This window comes from Bicyclus anynana, chromosome 13 (genome assembly GCF_947172395.1).
Source record: "Bicyclus anynana chromosome 13, ilBicAnyn1.1, whole genome shotgun sequence".
NCBI lineage: Eukaryota > Metazoa > Arthropoda > Insecta > Lepidoptera > Nymphalidae > Bicyclus > Bicyclus anynana.
The window spans coordinates 10281056-10305683 of record NC_069095.1 but is presented as its reverse complement, the minus strand read 5'-3'; the positions used below and the strand labels follow the sequence as shown (position 1 = coordinate 10305683).

Sequence of the window (24628 nt, the reverse complement as noted above, 5' to 3'; positions counted from 1 at the left end):
ACCTGATGGGGGGTCGACCAACACTGCGCTTACTAGTGCGGGGTCGCCATTCAGCACTTATGGACCCCAACGTCCATCGGCTCTTCGAACTACATAATCTTATATTAGCCTAATCTGCTAATCGAACCTATGACTTTTGGAAAATAATAGAATGTGCCAGACTGGTTGTCTATACCAATCCAATCTTATTGATCTCATAAAAGATATAATAATATTAAACACACAGACAGCTATGTACGTGAACACAAGAATTTATGATTAGTACACGAAACGTGACAAATAGGCGCCTACACATTTTTGTTAGCTAATATTCAAGGGCGGGATTTAGGTCATGTACTTTTGCACTTAATTAACTATTCTAGACCTGTAACCATATGGCACGTCAATTCTATTTCTACAATCGCAAACGCTTCGAAAATTAAATAAATGTAGGGTAATAACATTCGTTATCGACACGCGTTCAAGTTATCTATCGGAACTGTCATTCGCATACATATTTTTAGTTTTCGAAGCGTTGGCGTTTGTAGAAAGTGATTCTACGTACCCCATGGCTACAGGCCCTGAATAGATTACCATTAAACGTCGGCCACACCCTCAAAGCGGTGGTGGTGGTGTCCTACCAAACTCATTTTCATGTAAAGTAATGCCAAGGCCAAGCCAAGTCACACATTTTGACTAAAGAATTTAAGACAAGGTATCACGCCGTACTACGCTATGATAGCTAAAGAGATGGTTGCCATTTTTGGGTAGGTATTGGAAGCAGGCTGAAAAATTGTCCTGTATCTACCTCCTCTTCCTTCTAACCTCAAAATTCAAAATTCATTTATTTCAATTAGGCTCAGTTTACAAGCACTTTTTACACGTCAGTTGACTAGTTGCAAAGATTCTACCACCGGTTCGGAAGGCAGGTTCTGTTGAGAAGATACCTGCAAGAAACTCAACAGTTGCTCTTTTGAAAAAGTCATACAGTATTATAAGTTACAATTTATAACAATTACAATTTCTTATAGTTTTGCTTCCTGTGCAAAGGTGGAAGCTGATCCTATGGCCCCCAAGCACCTTTATCGTTATGGAACTCATCAATAGTGTAGTAACCTCGACTAAATAAATGTTTTTTAAAACATTGCTTAAAGTTGTGCACTGGCAAGTCCATGACACATCCTCTTCTTTAGTACCCTAATACACAGAACTGGTGGCCTAGGAGTAATGGGTCTAAATCAACCCCTACCATAGCCTAAGTAAGGATTTTGACATGATCGTCTTATAATTCAATGGAGCCGGCTGCACACTCTTAAAAAGATGACTCATGCGTCGTTCCCTCGCACGTTGCCAACTTTTTACAAGAAATAAAGTATATTCTGGTCTATGAATATTATTAAACAGTATTTTAGAGAAACATCAGTATTTTCTTATGACGTTGTCACGTTCAACTATCGTTAGTAAACCGATTGTACAGAGAACCGATTTGTTACCTTTACATAAAGATTTATAGTTATCTTTAAATTAGATATTCAAACAGTGATAAATAAATAAACCAGTAAATCTTTTATTTTTTGCGAACTGGTTAATTACAAGTTAAAGACTCGACTAAATAATTTGACTTATTTATTTTTTCCAGTTCAGCCAGGACTCCTTTTCGGTGTTAGAATTAGAGAATTTTTCAGCTTGACTCCAATACCGCTTGAATATGTCGCCTAGCTCTCGGACTATAGAGTTACGTGAATATTAGTTGAAGCTATGTAGAGTTGGGAGCTTGGATTTTCTTGAGATCTGATAAAAATTTTACAGTGAAAGCATAATGTCATGTCTTGGAATTACTTAATTTTTTTTTTTAGAATTTCAGAAGCTATCGAAAATAAAAACAAATTAACTTTTTAAATTCCCCTTAAACTTCCTAAGACCGTTGTAGGAACCGCTATTAAATTTCGTTTGTTTATGCGTAAATTTACATAAATAAAATTCAACCCAAGCGAAGTTGACTCAAATAACATTACTAAGTTCAGTTTACAACTTTTGCTTTATTGTTCTAAACATTGTGGCCATCCATTACAGTTTTATCGCCGGTTATCTCATCCCTTAGCAGATCTGAGTGATTTGTTCGACGCTGTGTACCATTCACATCAAGCTAGTTAATATTCTAAGTGGTCTAGATTAAATTGATCATTAAAAAATCTCCCTGAAATTGTGAGTTTTGGTTTTTAACTGGGTTTCTATTTTTTTTAATCTATGAGAAGATAAACCGTGATAGACCAAAGGATATGACCTTTGCTTTCGATTATGAGAGCGTAGTTTTTAATGCGATCCGGGACATGCACCTCCAACTTTTCAGCTATGTGCATTTTAAAAAATTAAATATCACACTCAAATGTCGATAAAAACAAGGAAACCTGCATACCTGAGAATTTTTCGAGTCTCCTCTCAGAGTGAGAGGGGTTAGGCCAATAGTCCACCAAACTGGCCCAATGCGGATTGGCAGACTTCACACACGTAGAGAATTAAGAAAATTCTCAAGTAGGTATACAAGTTTCCTCACGATGTTCTCTTTCATCGTTTAAGTGTGATATTCAGTTTCTTAAAAAGGAAATTTAATTTCTTAAACTTACAATAAATGTGTTAATTTTGGTTCTAAAATTATTAATAATTAATCCAAGACAAAAGGTGACATTGACAGGTGTCAGAAACGCAATCTCTACAGTTCGTTTCATGTAGGATCGTGCGGGTGACAATTCGTTTCACTCTTGAAAGTTTGCCGCGATTCATGATAGTAATACGTATTATGAACGTCATACAGGCCATACCTATGACGTTCATAATACGTATCCGTACATATACTATCTGAAAAACACTTTAAGCGGCCGGACTTTAATATTGTTAGATGATATGAAATGTTTTCAAGAAGTTGGTAAGGACAAAAATAAATCTGAAGACATCCAGATAGATTAATTGTATCTGAAGGTAAGGTGGTTATTTAGTTTTGTATGCAAATCTTTGATGACGTTTGCCTATCTACTATTCCCAAGCGCTAACTAAATTTTTTATCTACGAGTCTATTCTGTGGCGATTCCCAGACTAAGAAGAGCGCTTACATTACGATGGTTTTTCTACCGTTTTTCAACCGTTTAAATTAAATTGAATTTAATTTATCTTCCGTTTCTAGGCAAGCAGTAATTACCATTTTGATTTAATTTAATTCTTTCTTTCTCCGATAAGCGGAAAAACTACGAACGAAATTACGAAATTTTAGAATAAATGGATAGAGATTGGATTGGATTGGACTTACCCACGTAAAATTATCAATTATCCTGAAGTTCTTCTAAAAATAGGTAAGTAAAACTAACTAAAACTAATTCTAGATTAAGAGAGGTAATACCTACTCTTTTGAGCCTGGAATATAAAACTATCTATTGTTTTCTTTTATCATTAGAAAGGAGAATTATTAGTTTACGCAGAATCATATAATTAATCAGCTTCCGTAATTGGAAGAGTTCTCGTTCGTAAAGTGGCACCTATAAATGTGATTCGGGAAAAGCAATTTAAAATATTAATTATCTTCATATTTCAAGTAACCTAAGTTTGCGAATACATTGATCACTAATCATGATTAACATTGTAAACCTTCAATTTATTATATTAAATCTCCCTTTTCACGTACCAAACGTACCGACAAAGACGTACCGCCAAGCGTTTTAGCGTTCCGGTACGATGTCGTGTAGAAACCGATGTGGATTTTCATCCTCTTAATAACAAGTTAGCCCGCTTCCATCTTAGACTGTATCATCACTTACCATCAGGCGAGATTGTAGTCAAGGGCTAACTTGTAAGGAATAAAAAAATGCTTAAAAGTATATGTTTCCAACGTAGTCAAGTCAACTTGTATAATTGCCCGTATAAATGTCGATGACCTTTCTGGCGCAGTTGGTGGTGCTATGGTTCTCCACATAGAGGTCGTACGTTCGATTTCCAGTTCAGGTAAATTTCAGATTTTATATTTTCTAAATTAGCTCAGATTTAGTCTGGTGGTACGAATAGGCTACGGTCGTGGCTAGTTACCACCCGTTACTAGCGAAGCAATAGCGTTCCATATAATTTTATTTTTACCCTGAAATTCCTAATCTTAGTGACAGAGGGACTGTTTATTTCTGAATTGCGTCACAAAACTCGCTCATTTGCTTCGGGGTAAAGGTTTATGGTGCATAAAGTGTGAGTCCCAATATAAGTGGTCACTCCCACAAGTCTTACGTACGGTGCGAGTGTAAAAGATGCCCGTTTACTGTTATTGCAGACTGTCACAAACGCCTTTGGCGCAGTTACAATAACTATACAAAATTAATTTTAAGCTATCTGATATTGATCAGATATAGTTCGGCTAAATTTAATTCCATTCCATTTATTTCATTATTTATAATACTTATAGTATAGAGCAAGTGTTTTTGAAAAAAAAAAGGGAAATAACATTTATTGCACGTTTAGTGGTTCTCTGGAACTACGAGTCGAAAGAGATTTGTGTAGGTATATGATAGCCAGACTGGCAAAAATAAAAGTTTTACTATAACAGAGGAGAGGAGATAGGTAAAAGTCTACTTTTGAAATTTTAAGGATAGTAATGGGCTAACAGGTGGGGTTGAGTAAAATCCCTTAACCAATGACCTTTGTTACTTTTTGTCATTAATTGTCTCCTGCGTTTTTCACTTTGCGGCTCATAAGGTAGTGTGTGATCATCATAAAACTATCAATTCGTACGCGAAAAATTATTTTCCTGAATTTTGAAATCAAGTCAACAAACAGTTTTGATATAATATTTTGTTCATAAAAAAGTTATTTTAGATTCGAAACCGTAGTATTCAATTGACGTAAATGTGCTTAATTTAGACGGTTTTATAAGTAACTAAAAAAACTATTTATGGCTATTTTAATATCTTTTACATATTTTACATTGTTAAAAGGATTTTTTTTATAAATTACGCAATTTCATTGAAAGATGAGTGTTAAAATTATTCTACAACATGACATAACATGAATGACAATCTTTTTCAAAATTATGAAATGGGATGTTTACGCAAAATGGCTCGCATACTCAGTCACAGGCGCCCGCTAGTCAATAGATAAATTTATACATAGATATTGTGCTAACCGCTCAATTTCATATTATGCAAAAAAGAGCTATAAAATCTCTTTTTACAGTCAATAAGTGTTTTATTACACACAAACGATGTAATCTGTCCGTACGCCGCACTGGCCCGGTTATTTGCCCGGGGCGAGACTTTAGTGGGCATAAAGTGCGTCTCAATACACGAGTGATTACTTCCACACACTTTACGTAACCGCCATAAAAACTAGACTAAAACTCGTAGGCTAGACCACGACTCGGCTAAACGATATGCTGAATAAATGTTTTTTTTTTCTTTTTTTTATTCTTTACAAGTTAGCCCTTGACCACAATCTCACCTGATGGTAAGTGATGATGCAGTCTAAGATGGAAGCGGGCTAACTTGTTAGGAGGAGGATGAAAATCCACACCCCTTTCGATTTCTACATGGCATCGTACCGGAACGCTAAATCGCTTGGCAGTACGTCTTTGCCAGTAGGGTGGTAACTAGCCACGGCCGAAGCCAGCCAAAATGTCATTCAAATAGACATTTTCTACATAACTTGATCATAGAATCTCAGAATACAGAAAACCACCAGAAGGAGTGATAGCGCAAAGAAGTGAAGCCATTTAAACTACACATTTTACGATTACTCACTCTGTGTTTGTCGTGTTGTTTGACGTGCTATACAGGTGACAAATTTAATTAAATTAAGCCGTCTTGTGCTATTCCTTCGTGTAAAAATGCCGTTGGTAAAAAAAAGAAACTGAATAGGATCACATTTCACGTGTAAGTAGCACAAATAAATATTCTTATGTTAATATAATGAATAATTTTTACGTGAATTTAGTTGTCATAGAAACCGATGACTTCATTTTGTAAGTGTTGCCAATGTAATTGTTTTGATTTTCCCTACTTTTAATTTCAATTCAAGGATTTATTATTTATGTAAAATATTAATCAACTAAATAGGTAGGCATAGGTTCCGGCAATTAAGTTGAAATAAAATTGTGGTAATAAAATTGTGGTAAAATTGTGGCGCAGATAAAGAAAGTGTAAAATAATCTTAAAGCTTTAAAATTTTACAAATAACAATGGCGTGCTATATTATAATAAGTTCGTTCGTTCTTGTCTGTTTGTGTGTTTGTTTGCACATTTGTTTGTTTTCGTGTGCTTGTTTGGTCTTTTGTTTGTTTGTGTACCTACTTGTTTGCTTGTTTGTTTGAGCAAGAGGATTAAATAAAATATTTTTATCTAAAAAACACATTCTTAAAAGATATTAAACCAATTAAATGGCCTTATTTATACTTGAATTTTAAGAGACATAAAAATTAGAGAAATAAGACAAGATAATAATAACTGTGCACACGATTGAAATACATATTTATAATAATAATATAATATAATTATATGGAATATATAAAATTATTATTGTAAATATGTATTTCTTTAGTTTGTTAGTTGATAAGTTTTATAATAACCATCTTATTATATCTATTATTTATTTTCCTTGTCTTAAATTTTTTAGAGTTCATTTTCTTGCTGACTCTTAGCAATCACTAGAAAACCGGTCCCACTGTTTTTATTATTTACTATACAAGTTAACATTTAATGTGATGAACTGTACACTTATTGTTTTCCTTTTAACATTATAAATTTTTACCACAAAATAGGGAAAAATTTAACAGCCTCATGTACTAGCAACATTACGCGGGTGAGAATTGCGACGAGTGCAGGCTGTTGTGTACAATTTTTGGACACACTGCGCACTATAGAATGACATCTAAACGTGGCTTCTGGTGGTTTTCTGTATTCTGAGCATAGAATATAGGTTGAGAAACGGGTATAAGATAGTCTTACATCATTTTTTAAAGGCTCACAGATTGTCTCCTATCATACTCGTATAAGTAAGTCATTAATAACCCATATTCGACTCACTGTTGAGTACGAGTCTCCTCTCAGAATGATCAGTTAGGCTAATAGTCGACTTCGCTGGCCCAATGCGTATTGGCAGACTTCACACACGTAGAGAATTAAGAAAATTTTCAGGTAAGTAGGTTTTCCCACATTTTTTTTGAGAAAAGTGATATTTTTTTTAAATGTACATAACTGAAAAGTCAGCTATCACTGCTTCTTCGTAAATAAGTATACAGTTAGTCAATTATACAGCTAGGATTGTTGTGAGGAAAAATTTGTAAAGTTATAAAATCTTTTTTTTTTTTTGAAAAACGCCATCGTATCTACATCCTTTTTATTGATCGGTTCGAAGGCGGTGCCAAAAAAACAAAATAAACAAAAACAGCCTATTTAGCATAGCAGAATGCAGATAGCACCGTCTTCAAACCGATCAATATGTAGAAGTACGACGTTTAGTTTCGCTTTGTTAGTATTGCATCTTTGTTAACATAAGTCGCTTAAATATTTAGATAAGATTTATCTATCTATTTAACTTTATGAATTTACGAACATCTTTAAAAAAAGATGTTTTCAAAAATTTCGAATATCACGACGCAGACGCTACGTGGTTCTCATCAAGCAATAATTACACTTAACGTTAGGCTTTACTTGTACCTAATAATAAAGCAAAAGCGACACGCGAGGCAAACTTATTGGTGGCGCCATCTACCGTCATACATCTAAACGTGGAAAATTCTGTTTCAACCACGTACAGTAGTTGTCCTATTCACTATTATGGTCTTTATTATCAACCTACTGAAATAAACATGAAATCAACTGACAAAATGTCATTTACATACTGTATGATATCCACCAGTAGGCACCGGATGAAATATGTTACATGAAATCTCAATTTCGTATACGTCAAGGGTAGCTGATTTAAAATGTAAATGCTACTAAGTTTAGAAACGAACGCATGAAGAAAAATTTGTGAAGTTATAATAAAATCTTATTTTTTTAAAAACGCCACCGTATCTACATCATTTTTATTAATCGGTTTGAAGGCGGTGCCAAAAAACAAAATAAACAACAACAGCCTATTTGGCATATCAGAATGCAGATAGCACCGTCTTCAAACCGATCAATATGTAGAAGTACAATGTTTTGTTTCGCTTTGTTAGTAATGCATCTTTGTTAACATTAGTGTTGAGTAGGACATACAAGAGGCAGGACATTTGTCCCGTACATGACGTCACAATATAAGAGCGGCTCAACATTTAAAAATGTACTACTTCACATTTTCTGTCGCGGTAGTTGCTTTACTCGTACGCGAGAGAAAGCGAGACACTAGTACAAAAGTCGAATGGGACGTCATTCTGTGGTCCTGTCATATAATTTTGTACTATATCCCTTAACGTGACGGAAATAGTATACGATGCGTTTAGAAATATTATTTTTTGAATTTGGATTTATTCAATTGACATTTTATAAAAATAAAAATTACTTAATAATTTAAAAACTGAAATATAATAACCAAGGTGAATTGATCTATTTTATAGGTTAAAATTAGGTTTGGCATTTAATATCAGTATGTAAGACAAACTATTACTAAGCTATATAATTGTACTAGTACAAACATGACGTTTGTACACGTTGCTTCAAACCAGTTCAAATATGACATTTGTATTCGTTACTTCAAAATTCAAATGTAGTGCCAAGCTTCAGTACGCCTCGCCTCATTTGAAGTGGGACATTGTACTGCCTCGGTACAAAAAAGAGGCAACACTTACAAACTCTTTTTCAAGTCATGTCCTACCCAACACTAGTTAACATGTCACTTAATTTTTTTAAAAAAGATTTTTACTTTTTAAGTTTTATGAATTTACGAACATCTTTAAAAAAAGATGTTTTCAAAAATTTCGAATATCACGACGCAGACGCTACGTGATTCTCATCAAGCAATAATTAAACTTAATGTTAGGCTTTACTTGTACCTAATAATAAAGCAAAAGTGACACGCGAGGCAAACTTATTGGTGGCGCCATCTACCGTCATACATCTAAACGTGGAAAATTCTGTTTCAACCACGTACAGTAGTTGTCCTATTCACTATTATGGTCTTTATTATCAACCTATTGAAATAAACATCAAATCAATAGACAAAATGTCATTTATACACTGTATGATATCCACCAGTAGGCACCGGATGAAATATGTTACATGAAATCTCAATTTCGTATACGTCAAGGGTAGCTGATTTAAAATGTAAATGCTACTAAGTTCAGAAACGAACGCATGAAGAAAAATTTGTGAAGTTATAATAAAATCTTTTTTTTTGAAAAACGCCACCGTATCTACATCATTTTTATTAATCGGTTTGAAGGCGGTGCCAAAAAACAAAATAAACAACAACAGCCTATTTGGCATATCAGAATGCAGATAGCACCGTCTTCAAACCGATCCATATGTAGAAGTACAATGTTTAGTTTCCCTTTGTTAGTATTGCATCTTTGTTAACATAAGTCGCTTAAATTTTTTAGAGAAGATTTTTACTTTTTCAATTTTATGAATTTACGAACATCTTTAATAAAAGATGTTTTCAAAAATTTCTAATATCACGACGCAGACGCTACGTGGTTCTCATCAAGCCATAATTACACTTAACGTTAGGCTTTACTTGTACCTAATAATAAAGCAAAAGCGACACGCGAGGCAAACTTATTGGTGGCGCCATCTACCGTCATACATCTAAACGTGGAAAATTCTGTTTCAACCACGTACAGTAGTTGTCCTATTCATTATTTTGGTCTTTATTATCAACCTACTGAAATAAACATGAAATCAATTGACAAAATATCATTTATATACTGTACTAGCTGACGCCGCGCGGTTTCAATCGCGTGGTTCCCGTTCCCGTAGGAATACGGAAATAATATATCACTTATAGCCTTCCTCGATACATGGGCTATCTAACACTGAAAGAATTTTTCAAATCGAACCAGTAGTTCCTGAGATTAGCGCGTTCAATCAAGAAACAACAAAAACAACAACAGCCTATTTGGCATAGCAGAATGCAATTGCAAATAGCACCGTCTTCAAACCGATCAATATGTAGAAGTACGACGTTTAGTTTCGCTTTGTTAGTATTGCATCTTTGTTAACATAAGTCGCTTAATTTTTTTTTAAAAGATTTTTACTTTTTAAATTTTATGAATTTACGAACATCTTTAGAAAAAGATGTTTTCAAAAATTTCGAATATCACGACGGAGACGCTACGTGATTCTCATGAAGCAATAATTAAACTTAATGTTAGGCTTTACTTGTACCTAATAATAAAGCAAAAGTGACACGCGAGGCAAACTTATTGGTGGCGCCATCTACCGTCATACATCTAAACGTGGAAAATTCTGTTTCAACCACGTACAGTAGTTGTCCTATTCACTATTTTGGTCTTTATTATCAACCTACTGAAATAAACATGAAATCAATTGACAAAATGTCATTTACATACTGTATGATATCCACCAGTAGGCACCGGATGAAATATGTTACATGAAATCTCAATTTCGTATACGTCAAGGGTAGCTGATTTAAAATGTAAATGCTACTAAGTTTAGAAACGAACGCATGAAGAAAAATTTGTGAAGTTATAATAAAATCTTATTTTTTTAAAAACCGTATCTACATCATTTTTATTAATCGGTTTGAAGGCGGTGCCAAAAAACAAAATAAACAACAACAGCCTATTTGGCATATCAGAATGCAGATAGCACCGTCTTCAAACCGATCAATATGTAGAAGTACAATGTTTTGTTTCGCTTTGTTAGTAATGCATCTTTGTTAACATTAGTGTTGAGTAGGACATACAAGAGGCAGGACATTTGTCCCGTACATGACGTCACAATGTAAGAGCGGCTCAACATTTAAAAATGTACTACTTCACATTTTCTGTCGCGGTAGTTGCTTTACTCGTACGCGAGAGAAAGCGAGACACTAGTACAAAAGTCGAATGGGACGTCATTCTGTGGTCCTGTCATATAATTTTGTACTATATCCCTTAACGTGACGGAAATAGTATACGATGCGTTTAGAAATGTTATTTTTTGAATTTGGATTTATTCAATTGACATTTTATAAAAATAAAAATTACTTAATAATTTAAAAACTGAAATATAATAACCAAGGTGAATTGATCTATTTTATAGGTTAAAATTAGGTTTGGCATTTAATATCAGTATGTAAGACAAACTATTACTAAGCTATATAATTGTACTAGTACAAACATGACGTTTGTACACGTTGCTTCAAACCAGTTCAAATATGACATTTGTATTCGTTACTTCAAAATTCAAATGTAGTGCCAAGCTTCAGTACGCCTCGCCTCATTTGAAGTGGGACATTGTACTGCCTCGGTACAAAAAAGAGGCAACACTTACAAACTCTTTTTCTAGTCATGTCCTACCCAACACTAGTTAACATGTCACTTAATTTTTTTAAAAAAGATTTTTACTTTTTAAGTTTTATGAATTTACGAACATCTTTAAAAAAAGATGTTTTCAAAAATTTCGAATATCACGACGTAGACGCTACGTGATTCTCATGAAGCAATAATTAAACTTAATGTTAGGCTTTACTTGTACCTAATAATAAAGCAAAAGTGACACGCGAGGCAAAGTTATTGGTGGCGCCATCTACCGTCATACATCTAAACGTGGAAAATTCTGTTTCAACCACGTACAGTAGTTGTCCTATTCACTATTTTGGTCTTTATTATCAACCTACTGAAATAAACATGAAATCAACTGACAAAATGTCATTTACATACTGTATGATATCCACCAGTAGGCACCGGATGAAATATGTTACATGAAATCTCAATTTCGTATACGTCAAGGGTAGCTGATTTTAAATGTGAAATGCTACTAAGTACTCATGAAGAAAACGTTGTTTATTAACAAAAAAGAAATATCTTTTTTTGAAGAGAGAATTAAGAAAATTTTCAGTTTATTGCAGGTATCCCCGCGATTTTTTTCTTTCACCTTGTGAGGCACATGATATTTAATTTCTTAAAATGCACAACATAAAAGTTGGAGGTGCATTCAACGTCGCTACGGCAACGGAAGCTTAAAAATGGAATATCTACTCCCGTTTTCTTAATATTTCTCTTCACTGCTCTGCTCCTACTGATTGTAGCGTGATGAAAAGTATACTATAACCTGCCCAGGAGTATAAAGAATAATTGTACCAAGTTTTGTTAAAATCCGTTGAGTAGTTTTTGTTTCTATAAAGAACATACAGACAGACATACAGACAGACCGACAGACAGACAGACAGACAAAAATTTTACTGATTGCATTTTTGCCATCAGTATCGACCACTAATCACCCCCTGATAGTTATTTTGGAAATATATTTCATGTACAGAATTGACCTCTCTACAGATTTATTATAAGTATAGATTATAAAGGTAATCTGTGGATCTACTCAACCAATTTTGAACATTGTTACCAATAGAAAGCCATGGTTATTTGCAAATGTAAAAATCTATATTTTATTCCCATATTGCTACGGGAAGTACGCGGGGCATCTGCTAGTAACTTAAACACAGAAACTAACAACATTTTGATATCTATAGCCGATAGGGTGAAGGTATCGGATGTTGTCTTCCAAGCGTCAAGTAAGAGCTTTGTACAATGTATGAAAGGAAAATGTGAAATGTGAACAGCATATTGTGAGTGCCTGCAGCTAGCGATGCACTTACTCTTTGTTTTCGTTCGAGATAAGCCGATAACGTCGCCACGTCGATACATACACGATTTATGTCTATGCAAACATTGGAAAATCTACTTCAGTTTTTAGCTGGATGATATTTTGTAGTGAAAACTTTTTTAGCCGCGTTGGGCACTTTTAGCCTCAGCGTAAAAGAGGAATAAACATACACACACTTACACACAAACTTTCGCCTTTATAATGTTAGTGTGATACCCGTTTGATACCGTGTGATACCCGTATGATCCCGTGTGATACCGTGCGAAAATATAGGGATATAAGGACAGAGAAAGCGACTTTGTTATATACTATGTAGTGATGAAAATATGTTTTCACTATCGGCTTTCTTATTATCTTTAGTGGATTGCAGTTGTTGTCGGAACAAATCTGTTGCCCATTCAATGGAATGCCTACAACAAAGCGAAGGTTCGCAGAGCACACTATTTGTTGTTTAATTTAATAATGTCAAGTATGTCTTAACTGCAATCTCACTTGACGTTACGAATAATGCGGGCTACAGACCTCCAGTTCCTCCAGTTTCAACTATACAATTTTATCAAATCGAAATTTCAAACAAAATGATCAAAAAACACTTCATAGTTAATAAATACTAGGCAGATTTAACTAAAGTACAGTCCAGCTGATTTGCAGCCAGTATTCTTGCTACCATTATATGTGCTACTATTAGAAGAAGAAGAAGAAGAAATATACTTTATTGTACATTAAAAACAAAAATAAACAATAACTTATAATAACACTTAGAAACTAATGTACAAATGGCGGTCTTATCGCTAAAGAGCGATCTCTTCCAGACAACCACTGTGGAAGAGAAAAAAAAACGTAAGCACCGATTCGGGTATACGCACACAAAAAATAAGAAAAGTTAAGTAACTGTTACACGTAGTTACTGGGATAAATTAACGTGAAATTTCCTTTTGTAGTCTTTATCAATAGTATTCTTTATCAGGGGTTGCCTGGTTGCTTATAGAATTAATGCCGCCTATGCATCATCATTCATTCATTATTATCAACCCATATTCTGCTCTCTGCTGAGCATGATTCTCCTCTCAGAATGAGATGGTTTAACTCAAGAGTCCACCACGCTGGCCCAATGCTGATTGGCAGACTTCACACACGTAGAAAATTAAGAAAATTCTCAGGAATGCAGGTTTCCTCACGTTGTTTTTCCTTCACCGTTTCAGACACGTGATATTTAATTTCTTAAAATGCACATAACTTAAAAGTTGGAGGTGCATGCCACGAACCGGATTCGAACCCACGCCTTTCGGAATCGGAGGCAAAGGTCATATCCACTGGGCTATCTCGGCTCCGCCTTTGCATGTTAAGTTTAAATTTTAAATTTTTTTCATTTTTCGTGTGCAATAAATTGCTTCTTCTTCTTCTTCAATAAAACCAGTTATAAAGTTTATTTCTATTTTTATATTCAGCTAGTGGACCCGGTCAAGCTTTGACTTATGTGCGCTTTTTCCCTACCTACCCTACTCTACAAATACTCCATACAAACTTCCACCCCCTATTTAAGGGAAGTAGAGGGTTAGAAGGAGGCAAAAAGTAGCCTATATAATTTTTCATCCCATTAAATATCTCCACTTAAAAGCTTCGTTTTGCCCTGAAAGACGGACAAACAAACACGCAAACTTTCACATTTATTATGGATATCTAATTCACGATGCATGATAATAATTTTTCGTTCTGTTAACAAAATGTGTGAAAACTTTCTTTTCAGAAACCGAATATCTATTACAATGGACGCAAATGGATGTTGCCCGCGGAGCAGACAGATATCGTTGAATTCAATGAACTCTCAACGTTTAGTGATAAGTATCGATGAGCAGACTTTATTGCAGCCCTTTGTAATGGGTAGATACTTTTATTCAATCTATATCTATCTATATCTATATCTATCTATACTTATAATATAACTGGTCGAATTTTATACATTTATTCGCAATTTTGATTTTATTTATACCATTTGTAACACCAAACGTTACCGTGGCATAAAAGCCGCCAGCGCCATCTAGAATCTATACTTATAATACGAATTCTGTACATTTATACATTCAAAGAATCATTGAAGATATTTTGAAAATTTTTGTTGGGGGACATTATATAATCGATACTGAAGCTAAAAATATTTTTTTTTTCGATTTTTTGTCTGTCTGTCTGTCCGTGTTTTTTGTTATTCGGGCAACACGCTGAAATTACTAAATGAATTCAAATGAAACTTGGCACGGTTTAAGACTATCATAATACGAAGAAGGTTATTCTTTTATAAAGGATACTTTTTATTGCGAAAATAAAATAAAAAGTTTGTAGGAAAAGTCATTCATTTTAGAGTTACAATTTTAAAAATTTGTTCATTAATCGTAAAAAAATACGAAATATAATGAGTTTCAAAAATTTAAAAAATTGAAACTCTAAAGTGGTAAAATAGGGCTTGAAAATTTACATTGATTTCCACGCGGAGAAAGTCGCGGGCGTCCGCTAGTTAAAAAATATGTGGATTGGCAGACTTGACACACGCAGAGAATTAAGAAAATTCTTTGGTATGCAGGTTTCCTCACGATGTTTTTCCTTCACCATTTGAGACACGTGATATTTAATTTCTTAAAATGCACACACATGATAAGTTGGAAGTGCATGTCCTGGACCGGAATCCACACCCTCCGAAATTGGAGGCAGAGGTCATATCCACTGGGCTATCACGGCTCATATTTATTTATTAAACCTGACAAAATATATCTATTTTGGACTTAGAGTATGCATGTCTTTGTTTTTTTAGATAATAATTATAGACCTCTTCTGATTAATGATAAATTTCTTCTGAATAAGATAATTCGCGGTATTGTAATGTTTTGTTTTCGTATTTAATATCAGATATAAATAACATGGCGTTGTTATGTTCATGATTGATAGATTTCAGTATAAAAATAAATCAATTAATTTATGCATACAATAAAATAGCGGAGCGTATGCACAGACAATATTGTACTTAATTACTAATTTGTATTTATTCGTAATTATATATCGATGTATAATAATTGACATCGATATAAGTAGTTAGATGGGCCCTAATTAAAGAACGCTCAATTTTATGTCATTACCCAAAAACGTGCACGCACATCTTATCTTAGTACGTTACAAGCGCATACTGTGAGTGGACGTGGACTTAATAAAATATTTACTGTTTTTAATTATTTTAATCCCTTAATTATGCCTTTGTGTTCATTTTGGAAGTGTAAAAATACAAGCCACAATATGAATAAAGAGAAATGTGTTACGAGTGATGACGTACTCAATGATGGCGAAACCAATGACAATTCCGCGACGCGTTGAGGCCCATCTAACGATCTACGATCGATGCAATTATACTTACCTCAGAATCAGCAGATTTGAGCATTGAAGATCTTATCATTCATTATCTTATGATTCATTATCATCATCATATGGGTTGTTAACCCATATTCGGCTGACTGATGAGCAAGAGTTTCCTCTCAGATTGGGAGGCGTGGGGCTAATAGTAAGCGGATTGGCCGACTTCACACAGGTAGCCCCACCAGCCAGTGCTAGCCTCGAACAGGATATTTCTACTAACGTCTATTAATACGAGCTTTAGGCTATTATGGACATCGCATTTTGGACAAGAGTTAACACATAAAACAAGAGTTCCAGGCAGACGAAGTCGTAGTAAGATAGCTATAGGCAGTATCGTTGAATGTCGAGCACTTTTACTGCAACCTTTGACTCTATAGATAACATAGTACTGATAAACGGTTATTTCTTCTACAAATTCATTAATATATAAACCAATCCAAATTGTTGTTTGTTTGTAACATAGATTTTAGAAGAATTAGATACGAAAGAGCTTCTAACAAAGTAGTATCATCATTGTCATCCTCATCATCATCATCATCAACAACCCATATTCGGCTCACTGTTGAGCTCGAGTCTCCTCTCAGAATGAGATGGGTTAGGTCTAATATAGTCCACCACACTAACCCAATGCGGATTGGCAGACTTCACATACACAGAGAATTAAAAAATTGTCTGTATGTATTGACGTAGGAAGATTAAATTTTGTATTTAAGTTAGTCTAGGTAGTCTTAAAAGAAATAGGGGGTATGCGTTTTAATATCTAAAAAATATTTTTTTTTTGCCCATATAAGGGACACCCTAATGTACAGTCATCAAATAATAGTCATCATCACATCAACTGATAGAGGTCCACTACAGGTTATGAGTCTTTGGTAAGGACTTCCAAACACTATGGTCCTGAACCGAGACCTGTGAGTCATAATTCTCGAGCTCAAGTCTCCTCTCAGAATGAGAGGGGTAAGGCCAACAGTCCACCATGCTGGCCCAATGCGGATTAGCATACTTCACATATGCAGAGAATTAAGAAAATTCTCTGGTATGCAGGTTTCCTCACGATGTTTTTCCTTCTCCGTTTGAAATACGTGATATTTAATTTCTTAAAATGCACACAACTGAAAAGTTGGAGGTGCATGCCCCGGACCGGATTCGAAACCACGCACTCCGGAATCGGAGCCAGAGGTCATATCCACTGGGCTATCACGACTCATCATTATCATTATCATGTTATTTTTGTCACAAAAACATAAGACAACCAATGTACTATGCAATATCTATCAAGATATCAAGCATAGTAGTATGAAAGTAATTCATTTATAATATATAATAGAATTTTAAATGTCAGTGAAGACATCTTCAAAAAGGAAGTAGATAAGCATTTTTCACGTAAAAGATACTTGAAGCGAGTGAAAATGGTGATAAAAAGTTGTATGAAAATTGTTTTAATACCTCTACACACAAGATCTGCGAATAAGGTAAAAAATATAAAATTCAATCGTCTTAACAAATCGCAGAATCCATCCAGTAAAGGGTAATGAAACTAAATTCAATAATAATCTTTTTTACATAAAAATGAAACCAACTTCAAAGACGTATTTCACTTATTTTCATTGTAACACAAAATTACTTAACCGATTTTCATGAAAATTAAATGGGACCAATCTGAAAGTTCTTTCAAACAATGGTTAATAAATGACGAAGTTATGAGGTAAACAACATTAAAAAAACACGCTTAGAATTGAGAACCTTCCTCCTTTTTTTTAAAGTCGATTGGATACTGATTTCTTCGTAAACAAAGTAGTTTTATCTTAATTACACAAAATCCACTGTAGATTATTGAAAAACAGACAAAGTCAGATGTAAATTCCAAGTAATAAATGAATTATGTGCATATATATAACGGTGAACTGTTGGTCACTCTGTTTATTTGTGTAACGCCGAGCTTCTGTTTGCTGGAAAAGGACAGTCGTGGCCATGTTCGGGACATTCGTAATAGGAATTTTATTTGTTCTGGTGAGTAGGTAAACAAATTGTATTTCGGGCCGAATAAAAAGATCAACGTATAATACCTAGTACATCCAAATATAACAATAGTCCTTTATTTTTTTCATAAATATTCTTCTGTATACAAAGCGACGGTAATTAACTACAGCGAAAAGGTTACACTAAACTCTTTGCCACCAAAATTTCTATGACTCATTCTCCTCCATATGTCGTGTTCAGAATCAGAATCAGAATCGTTTATTTGCAAGAAACATTAACTTTAGTTATACAAAGATGTTCTTATGTATTAGGTAACAATGTTTCACCATTAATAGGTATACAAATGTTTTATTATGTCATTAAGTTTAAAAGAAATATAATTACAACTATTTTTTGAAGTATCAGCAAAGTACTCCTCTATGGAGTAGTAACATTTTTGTATTAGAAACTTTTTAAGTTTTTCTTTAAGTGTGGGTTTGCTGATACTTCTGTCTGCTAGGTGTTGTGGCAAGTTGTCCATCTTATGCTGTATTCGATCACTCGGAGAGCATTGTAGACCGTAGTGTTGCGGTTCTGATCATACAAACGCATCGGGCTGCAGTCCCGCGACATCTTTCTTTCCACTTTGCTAGTTTTTTTTTTTTTTTTATTCTTTACAAGTTAGCCCTTGATTACAACCTCACCTGATGGTAATTGATGATGCAATCTAAGATGGAAGCGGGCTAACTTGTCAGGAGGAGGATGAAAATCCACACCCCTTTCGGTTTCTATACGACATCGTACCGGAACGCTAAATCGCTTGGCGGTACGTCTTTGTCGATAGGGTGGTAACTAGCCACGGCCGAAGGCTTCCACCAGCCAGACCTGGACCAATTAAGAAAACCTCAATCGGCCCAGCTGGGGATCGAACCCAGGACCTCGCGTACACCACTCCGCCACGGAGGCCGTCATAGTTACCTTTAGTTTCTCGAAATTATCTCCGTATTTATTGCCGTATTCCTACGGACCACCAGAACCACGTGGGTGAAACCGTCATCAGGCGGCCAATGAAAATCCGTCGTGGATATTATACACTGTAATCTTTGGATGACATTTCTCGGTTGTTGTTTATTATAATAGGTTGATAATAAACAAAATAGTGATTAGGCCAGCTAGTGGGTCATCAGCTTGGTCCGTATGGCATGGTTTCTGGCAATGAAACCATGCCATTATATTACCAGAAAAAAATGGCATGGTTTCATCAGTGCTTTGATAAGTCCAACTCGAACTTGGACAGCTTTTTGAAAATTGATCCAATGTAATAATTTTTCAGAGAGTGAATGGGGATTTCTTGACCCAAGAACGAAGCAGAGGTGCTACTCTTGTAAGTATTAAATCTTGAAATTTAGATGAAATTAATACTTGTACAGAGGAAGTCGTCAAGAATATTTACATCAATCAGCATTGCGGAGTATATTAAATAGAGTAAAGTTTGATAGTGATAATTGGTATAGGTATTGGTATATATTATAATTTCGCATTACAGAAACCAATATCAGCATGCTGCGATATTCCGGAACTGGGTGATCCAAAGCCGCTAAGCGAGTGTTCTAACCCAAAATTATTCGGCCCAGTAAGTACAAAATTAACATTTCGATTCCATAGAGCATCAATAGAAGCTTTTTCCAAAAACATAGTAGTTTCCATTCCTGTGAGATACGGGGATAAAAAATAGACTATGACACTCACAAATAGAGCCATGATAGCCCAGTGGATCTCTGCCTCCGATCCTGGAGGACGTAGGTTCGAATCCGGTCCGGGGCATGCACCTCCAACTTTTCAGTTGTGTGCATTTTAAGTAATTAAATATCAGGCATTTCAAACGGTGAAGGAAAAACATCATGAGGAAACCTGCATACCAAAGAATTTTCTTAATTATCTGCGTGTGCGAAGTCTGCCAATCTGCATTGGACCAGCGTGGTGGACTATTAGCCTAGCCCCTCTCATTCTGAGACGAGACTCGAGCTCGTGAATGATGACTCACAAATAACATGGCTTTATGATGACTATTATTTGATGATTGTACATGTAACTTGTTAACTAAGACCTTACATATAGTAGTGTCCACGAACTTAGCATAAAAATCGCTACAACTATTTCTAAAAAGTATCAGGAACTATTCTCACCTGCATGCGAAGAGAACTCATTTTGTTTTTGTATGCTGGCAGATATTAAGCTAATTCATGGACACTTACTACTACTAGTATCTAACTACTACTAGTATCTAACTGTGGTTTTTGTCTGTCCTACTAGAACTTATTTCCAATTGCTAGATTCTGATATCTCATGTAGTACATAATTCATAACACAAAATTTTAATTGTATTCTCTAACCATTTTAGCTATTGACGTTTAAATCTTCACAAAACTCTATATCCACAGTGCAATGACGTGCAATGCGTATTTGAAAAGTCCGGTTTCCTGTCAGACAAGCAAACCCTCAACAAAGAGGCGTACAGAGCTCATCTCATGAAATGGCTCGAGGGGCACAAAGAGTGGGCCGACGCCATAGAGAAAGCTATCAAGGATTGTGTAGATAGAGATCTGCGCCAGTACTTGGACTTCCCTTGCAGGGCGTATGATGTATTTACTTGTACCGGAATTGCTATGTTGAAGGTAGGAATATTTTTTTTTAGAATTTAAACTATTGTGAGTGTTATTCATATTAATTGATTATAAAAAATGGCTAAAACTCACGTGATATTTGGTCGGAGTATGCCCGACTAGTTTCTTACCCATACGGGGCCCTTAGTCATGAGCTGGTTCTTGCATCGCGGCACGATCCAAACTGCGAAGCGGCTGCGCTACTTCAGACTTATCTAATCTACTTGTAAAAACCGTATGAATATCCAATAAGAGGTTTTGGAGCTAAGCGCAAACAGACAGAAATAAATTTCAATAACTGTGTTGTTTGTTTTTCGCTCCTCTTCTTTTATGACCTTATTTTAATTATTGGTAATTTATAAGCCCGACTTTTGCTTATAAATTTAATTTCTCTCTAGATGAATAACTTAAATTAATTAACTAAAATTTGTGTAATTTATGTTTTCAGAAATGCCCAAAAGATTCCTGGAAATGTTAAAGAAGACGAAATCAACTAATGCACGCCATTGACGATCAATTATTCGACGCTGTAGAAACGCGAAAATAATTGACCGTCGATGGCTGACTAAAGTTACTCGTATTATAAGTATTTATTTACAATAAATATTTGTTACAAATATCAAGAATTCATTGTCAATTGTTAATAAGGTATGAATTATGTTTTTTATAATCAATTATGTAAATAATTTCGAAAAAGATTTTCATACATTATTACAGTACATTTTATTTGTAACGCTTGAATTTTTTACCTTCTTTGTTTGAATCAAAATTGTTAACTCCAGATTTAGACCTATCTATATTTTTGTACTTCCAGATCTACTAAGTAACTTTGTTGTTCTGTAAAATTTGAGTAAAATAAACATATTAAAAAAAATATTCTGGTAGAATGTACCAACAACGAACTTTTTGTTCTTTTTTTTATTATTTACAAGTTATCCCTTGACTACAATCTCACCTGATGGTAAGTGATGATGTAATCTAAGATGGAAGCGGGCTAACTTGTTAGGAGGAGGATGAAGATCCACACTCCATTCGGTTTCTACACGACATCTTAACGGAACGCTAAAACGCTTGGCGGTACATCTTTGTCGGTAGGGTGGTAACTAGCCACGGCCGAAGCCTCCCACTAGTTAGACCTGGACCAGTTAAGAAACCTTAATCAGCCCAGCCGGGGATCGAACCCAGGACCTCCGTCATTTCCATCGCGCATACCACTGCGCCATGGTAAACTAAGTAGGTATAGACAAAGATTGATACGATTCTAGATAGTTCAGCTAGCCTATTGTCAACCTATTAAAATAGACATCAAATCAACTAAAGTGAAATGGCATCTACCTACTGTATGATATCCACCAGTAAGCACCGGATGACATGATGTTACATAGAAACTCTAATTCGTCGTCGTTATCAACCCATATTCGGCTCGCTGAGCTCGAGTCTCCTCTCAGAATGAGAGGGGTTAGGCCAATAGTCTACCACGCTGGCCCAATGCGGATTGGCAGACTTCACACACGCAGAGAATTAAGATAATTCTCTGGTATGCAGGTTTCCTCACGATGTTTTCCCTCACCGATTGAGACACATGATATTTAATTTCTTAAAAATGCACACAACAGAAAAGTTGGAGGTGCATGCCCCGGACCGGATTCGAACCCACACCCTCCGGAATCGGAGGCAGAGGTCATATCCACTGGGCTATCACGGCACCAATAGGGTATCGAAATAAGTTTGAAAGAAATCATTGTTTGGTAATCTAGGTTATTTTATCTTTATTCTATTGAAGTAATGATGCCATAGCACTTGAACTAGATACATTAATTGCATAACAATACGAACATACACAATAATTACATATTGTCCACTAAAGTACAAGACAGTAAAGTAAAGTACAAGGTACTTTTGACGGCCTCCGTGGCGCAATGGTATGCGCGGTGGATTTACAAGACGGAGGTCCTGGGTTCGATCCCCGGCTGGGCAGATTGAGATTTTCTTAATTTGTCCAGGTCTGGCTGGTGGGAGGCTTCGACCGTGACTAGTTACCAGTCTATTACGCGATTTAGCGTTCCGGTACGATGCCGTGTAGAAACCGAAAGGGGTGTGGATTTTCATCGTCCTCCTAACAAGTTAGCCCGCTTCCATCTTAGACTGCATCATCACTTACCATCAGGTGAGATTGTAGTCAAGGGCTAACTTGTAAAGAATAAAAAAAAAAAGGTAGCAGGACTACACCGAGTACTAGAACTATAAGTGATAAAATTCGTCAAAGTAAGAACTACATCTATGATTAGTTTTGTATTAGGAGTGGGTATTCTAGCATATTTAGTATTTAAGAGCCGTGATAGCCCAGTGGATATGACCTCTGCCTCCGATTCCGGAGGGTGTGGGTTCGAATCCGGTCCGGGGCATGCACCTCCAACTTTTCAGTTGTGTGCATTTTAAGAAATTAAATATCACGTGTCTCAAAACGGTGAAGGAAAAACATCGTGAGGAAACCTATATACTCGTACCAGAGAATTTTCTTAATTCTCTGCGTGTGTGAAGTCTGCCAACCCGCATTGGGCCAGCGTGGTGGACTATTGGCCTAACCCCTCTCGTTCTAAGAGGAGACTCGAGCTCAGCATTGAGCCAGCACTCTGTGACCCCTCTATCAGCTCAGCTCTTCGAAGTATGTGCCCCGTCTACTGCAATTTTGCGACTCGTTGAGCTATGTCAGTGACGTTGGTTCTTCTGCGGGAGATGCTAGCATTGCTAGGAACATATCTATATCCCACTAACTGCTGCGTTCGTCAACTTGGCATAGGTACAAAGCATTCTACGCCTGTAATTTAATTGACCTTTAAGCAACGATATTCTAAACTTGAGATAGGGCACTAGCTGTCAAAACTAAGGCGGACGTATGTGCATAATTGACTTAATTTCCTTTAGTTGCTCATTAAACAACGAACGTTATTTAAACAAATAATACCTAAATATTGTCTACAATGTCGAATTGTGTATTCAGGAAGTGTAAAAACTATATATACTTAAATATATAATGTAAGTAAACAAAAAATTATGCATGTGGGCGCTCAGTGGAATAGCTAAATTCGGATCACTTTTAGCGGTGATTTTGTAGGCACGTAACATATCTATAGAATAAAACATCTAATTGTATTTGCAAAGGTTTTCATAACGACACCCGGTGAGCACCTTCCCAAGTAATGGAGGTGCCGATTATACTAATGATCTGTTGTCTCCAGGGGTATTTTATACAGCTGCAATGCAAAAATGTACTGCCTACCCTGGGTAGGCATTACAAGCTCATGCTAAAGAAGAAATTTTCCGGTTTATTATAATTCGTATGTCAAATGCCTACCCTAGTTAAAACTTTGAGCACGCCACTGAGTCATAGTACTTTCAACAAGCTCCTGATGCTATTATACCTTTACATAGGGCGTAATATATTAATCTTATGGAGTAGGTACCATCACCTACATAAAATGGTATTTTTATCTGAAGGTCCCAATTCTTTCAGTACCTAAAAATAAATAAACATAACTTATATGATAAAGAAAATGCCATTTCGATATCATTATAAATGTACTCTTAAGAGGTTTTTAAACTTTGTAAAGAATACAAATTTACTTTACACTGACATAAATACTGAATATAAATTTATTTTGCATCCATATTTCTAACAAGCTGACGCCGCGCGGTTCACCCGCGTGGTTCCCGTTCCCGTAGGAATATGGAGATAATATATAGCCTATAGTCTTCCTCCATAAATGGGTTATCTACACTGAAAGAATTTTTCAAATCGGACCAGTAGTTCCTGAGATTAGCGCGTTCAATCAAACAAATAAAATCTTCAGCTTTAAT

The 24628-nt window shown here is 35.4% G+C and overlaps 1 protein-coding gene across 1 annotated transcript; it reads left to right on the top strand.

The window, feature by feature from the left end:
• Positions 1 to 18061: 18061 nt before the first annotated feature.
• On the top strand, positions 18062 to 21660 carry LOC112048094 (uncharacterized). Its single transcript, XM_052885220.1, has 5 exons — positions 18062 to 18158; positions 19441 to 19491; positions 19654 to 19740; positions 20549 to 20782; positions 21219 to 21660. The coding sequence occupies exons 1-5, from the start codon at positions 18120 to 18122 to the stop codon at positions 21246 to 21248; spliced, it is 441 nt and encodes a 146-aa protein (XP_052741180.1). The 5' UTR covers positions 18062 to 18119; the 3' UTR covers positions 21249 to 21660.
• The last annotated feature ends 2968 nt before the right edge of the window (positions 21661 to 24628 follow it).

Excerpts from the sequence above, each read along its gene's own strand:
- LOC112048094 (XM_052885220.1), top strand. The coding sequence starts at position 18,120 with ATGTTCGGGACATTCGTAATAGGAATTTTATTTGTTCTG. Across the intron at positions 19,741-20,548 it reads ACCCAAAATTATTCGGCCCA|TGCAATGACGTGCAATGCGT; the intron begins GTAAGTACAAAA and ends CTATATCCACAG. Across the intron at positions 20,783-21,218 it reads CCGGAATTGCTATGTTGAAG|AAATGCCCAAAAGATTCCTG; the intron begins GTAGGAATATTT and ends TTATGTTTTCAG.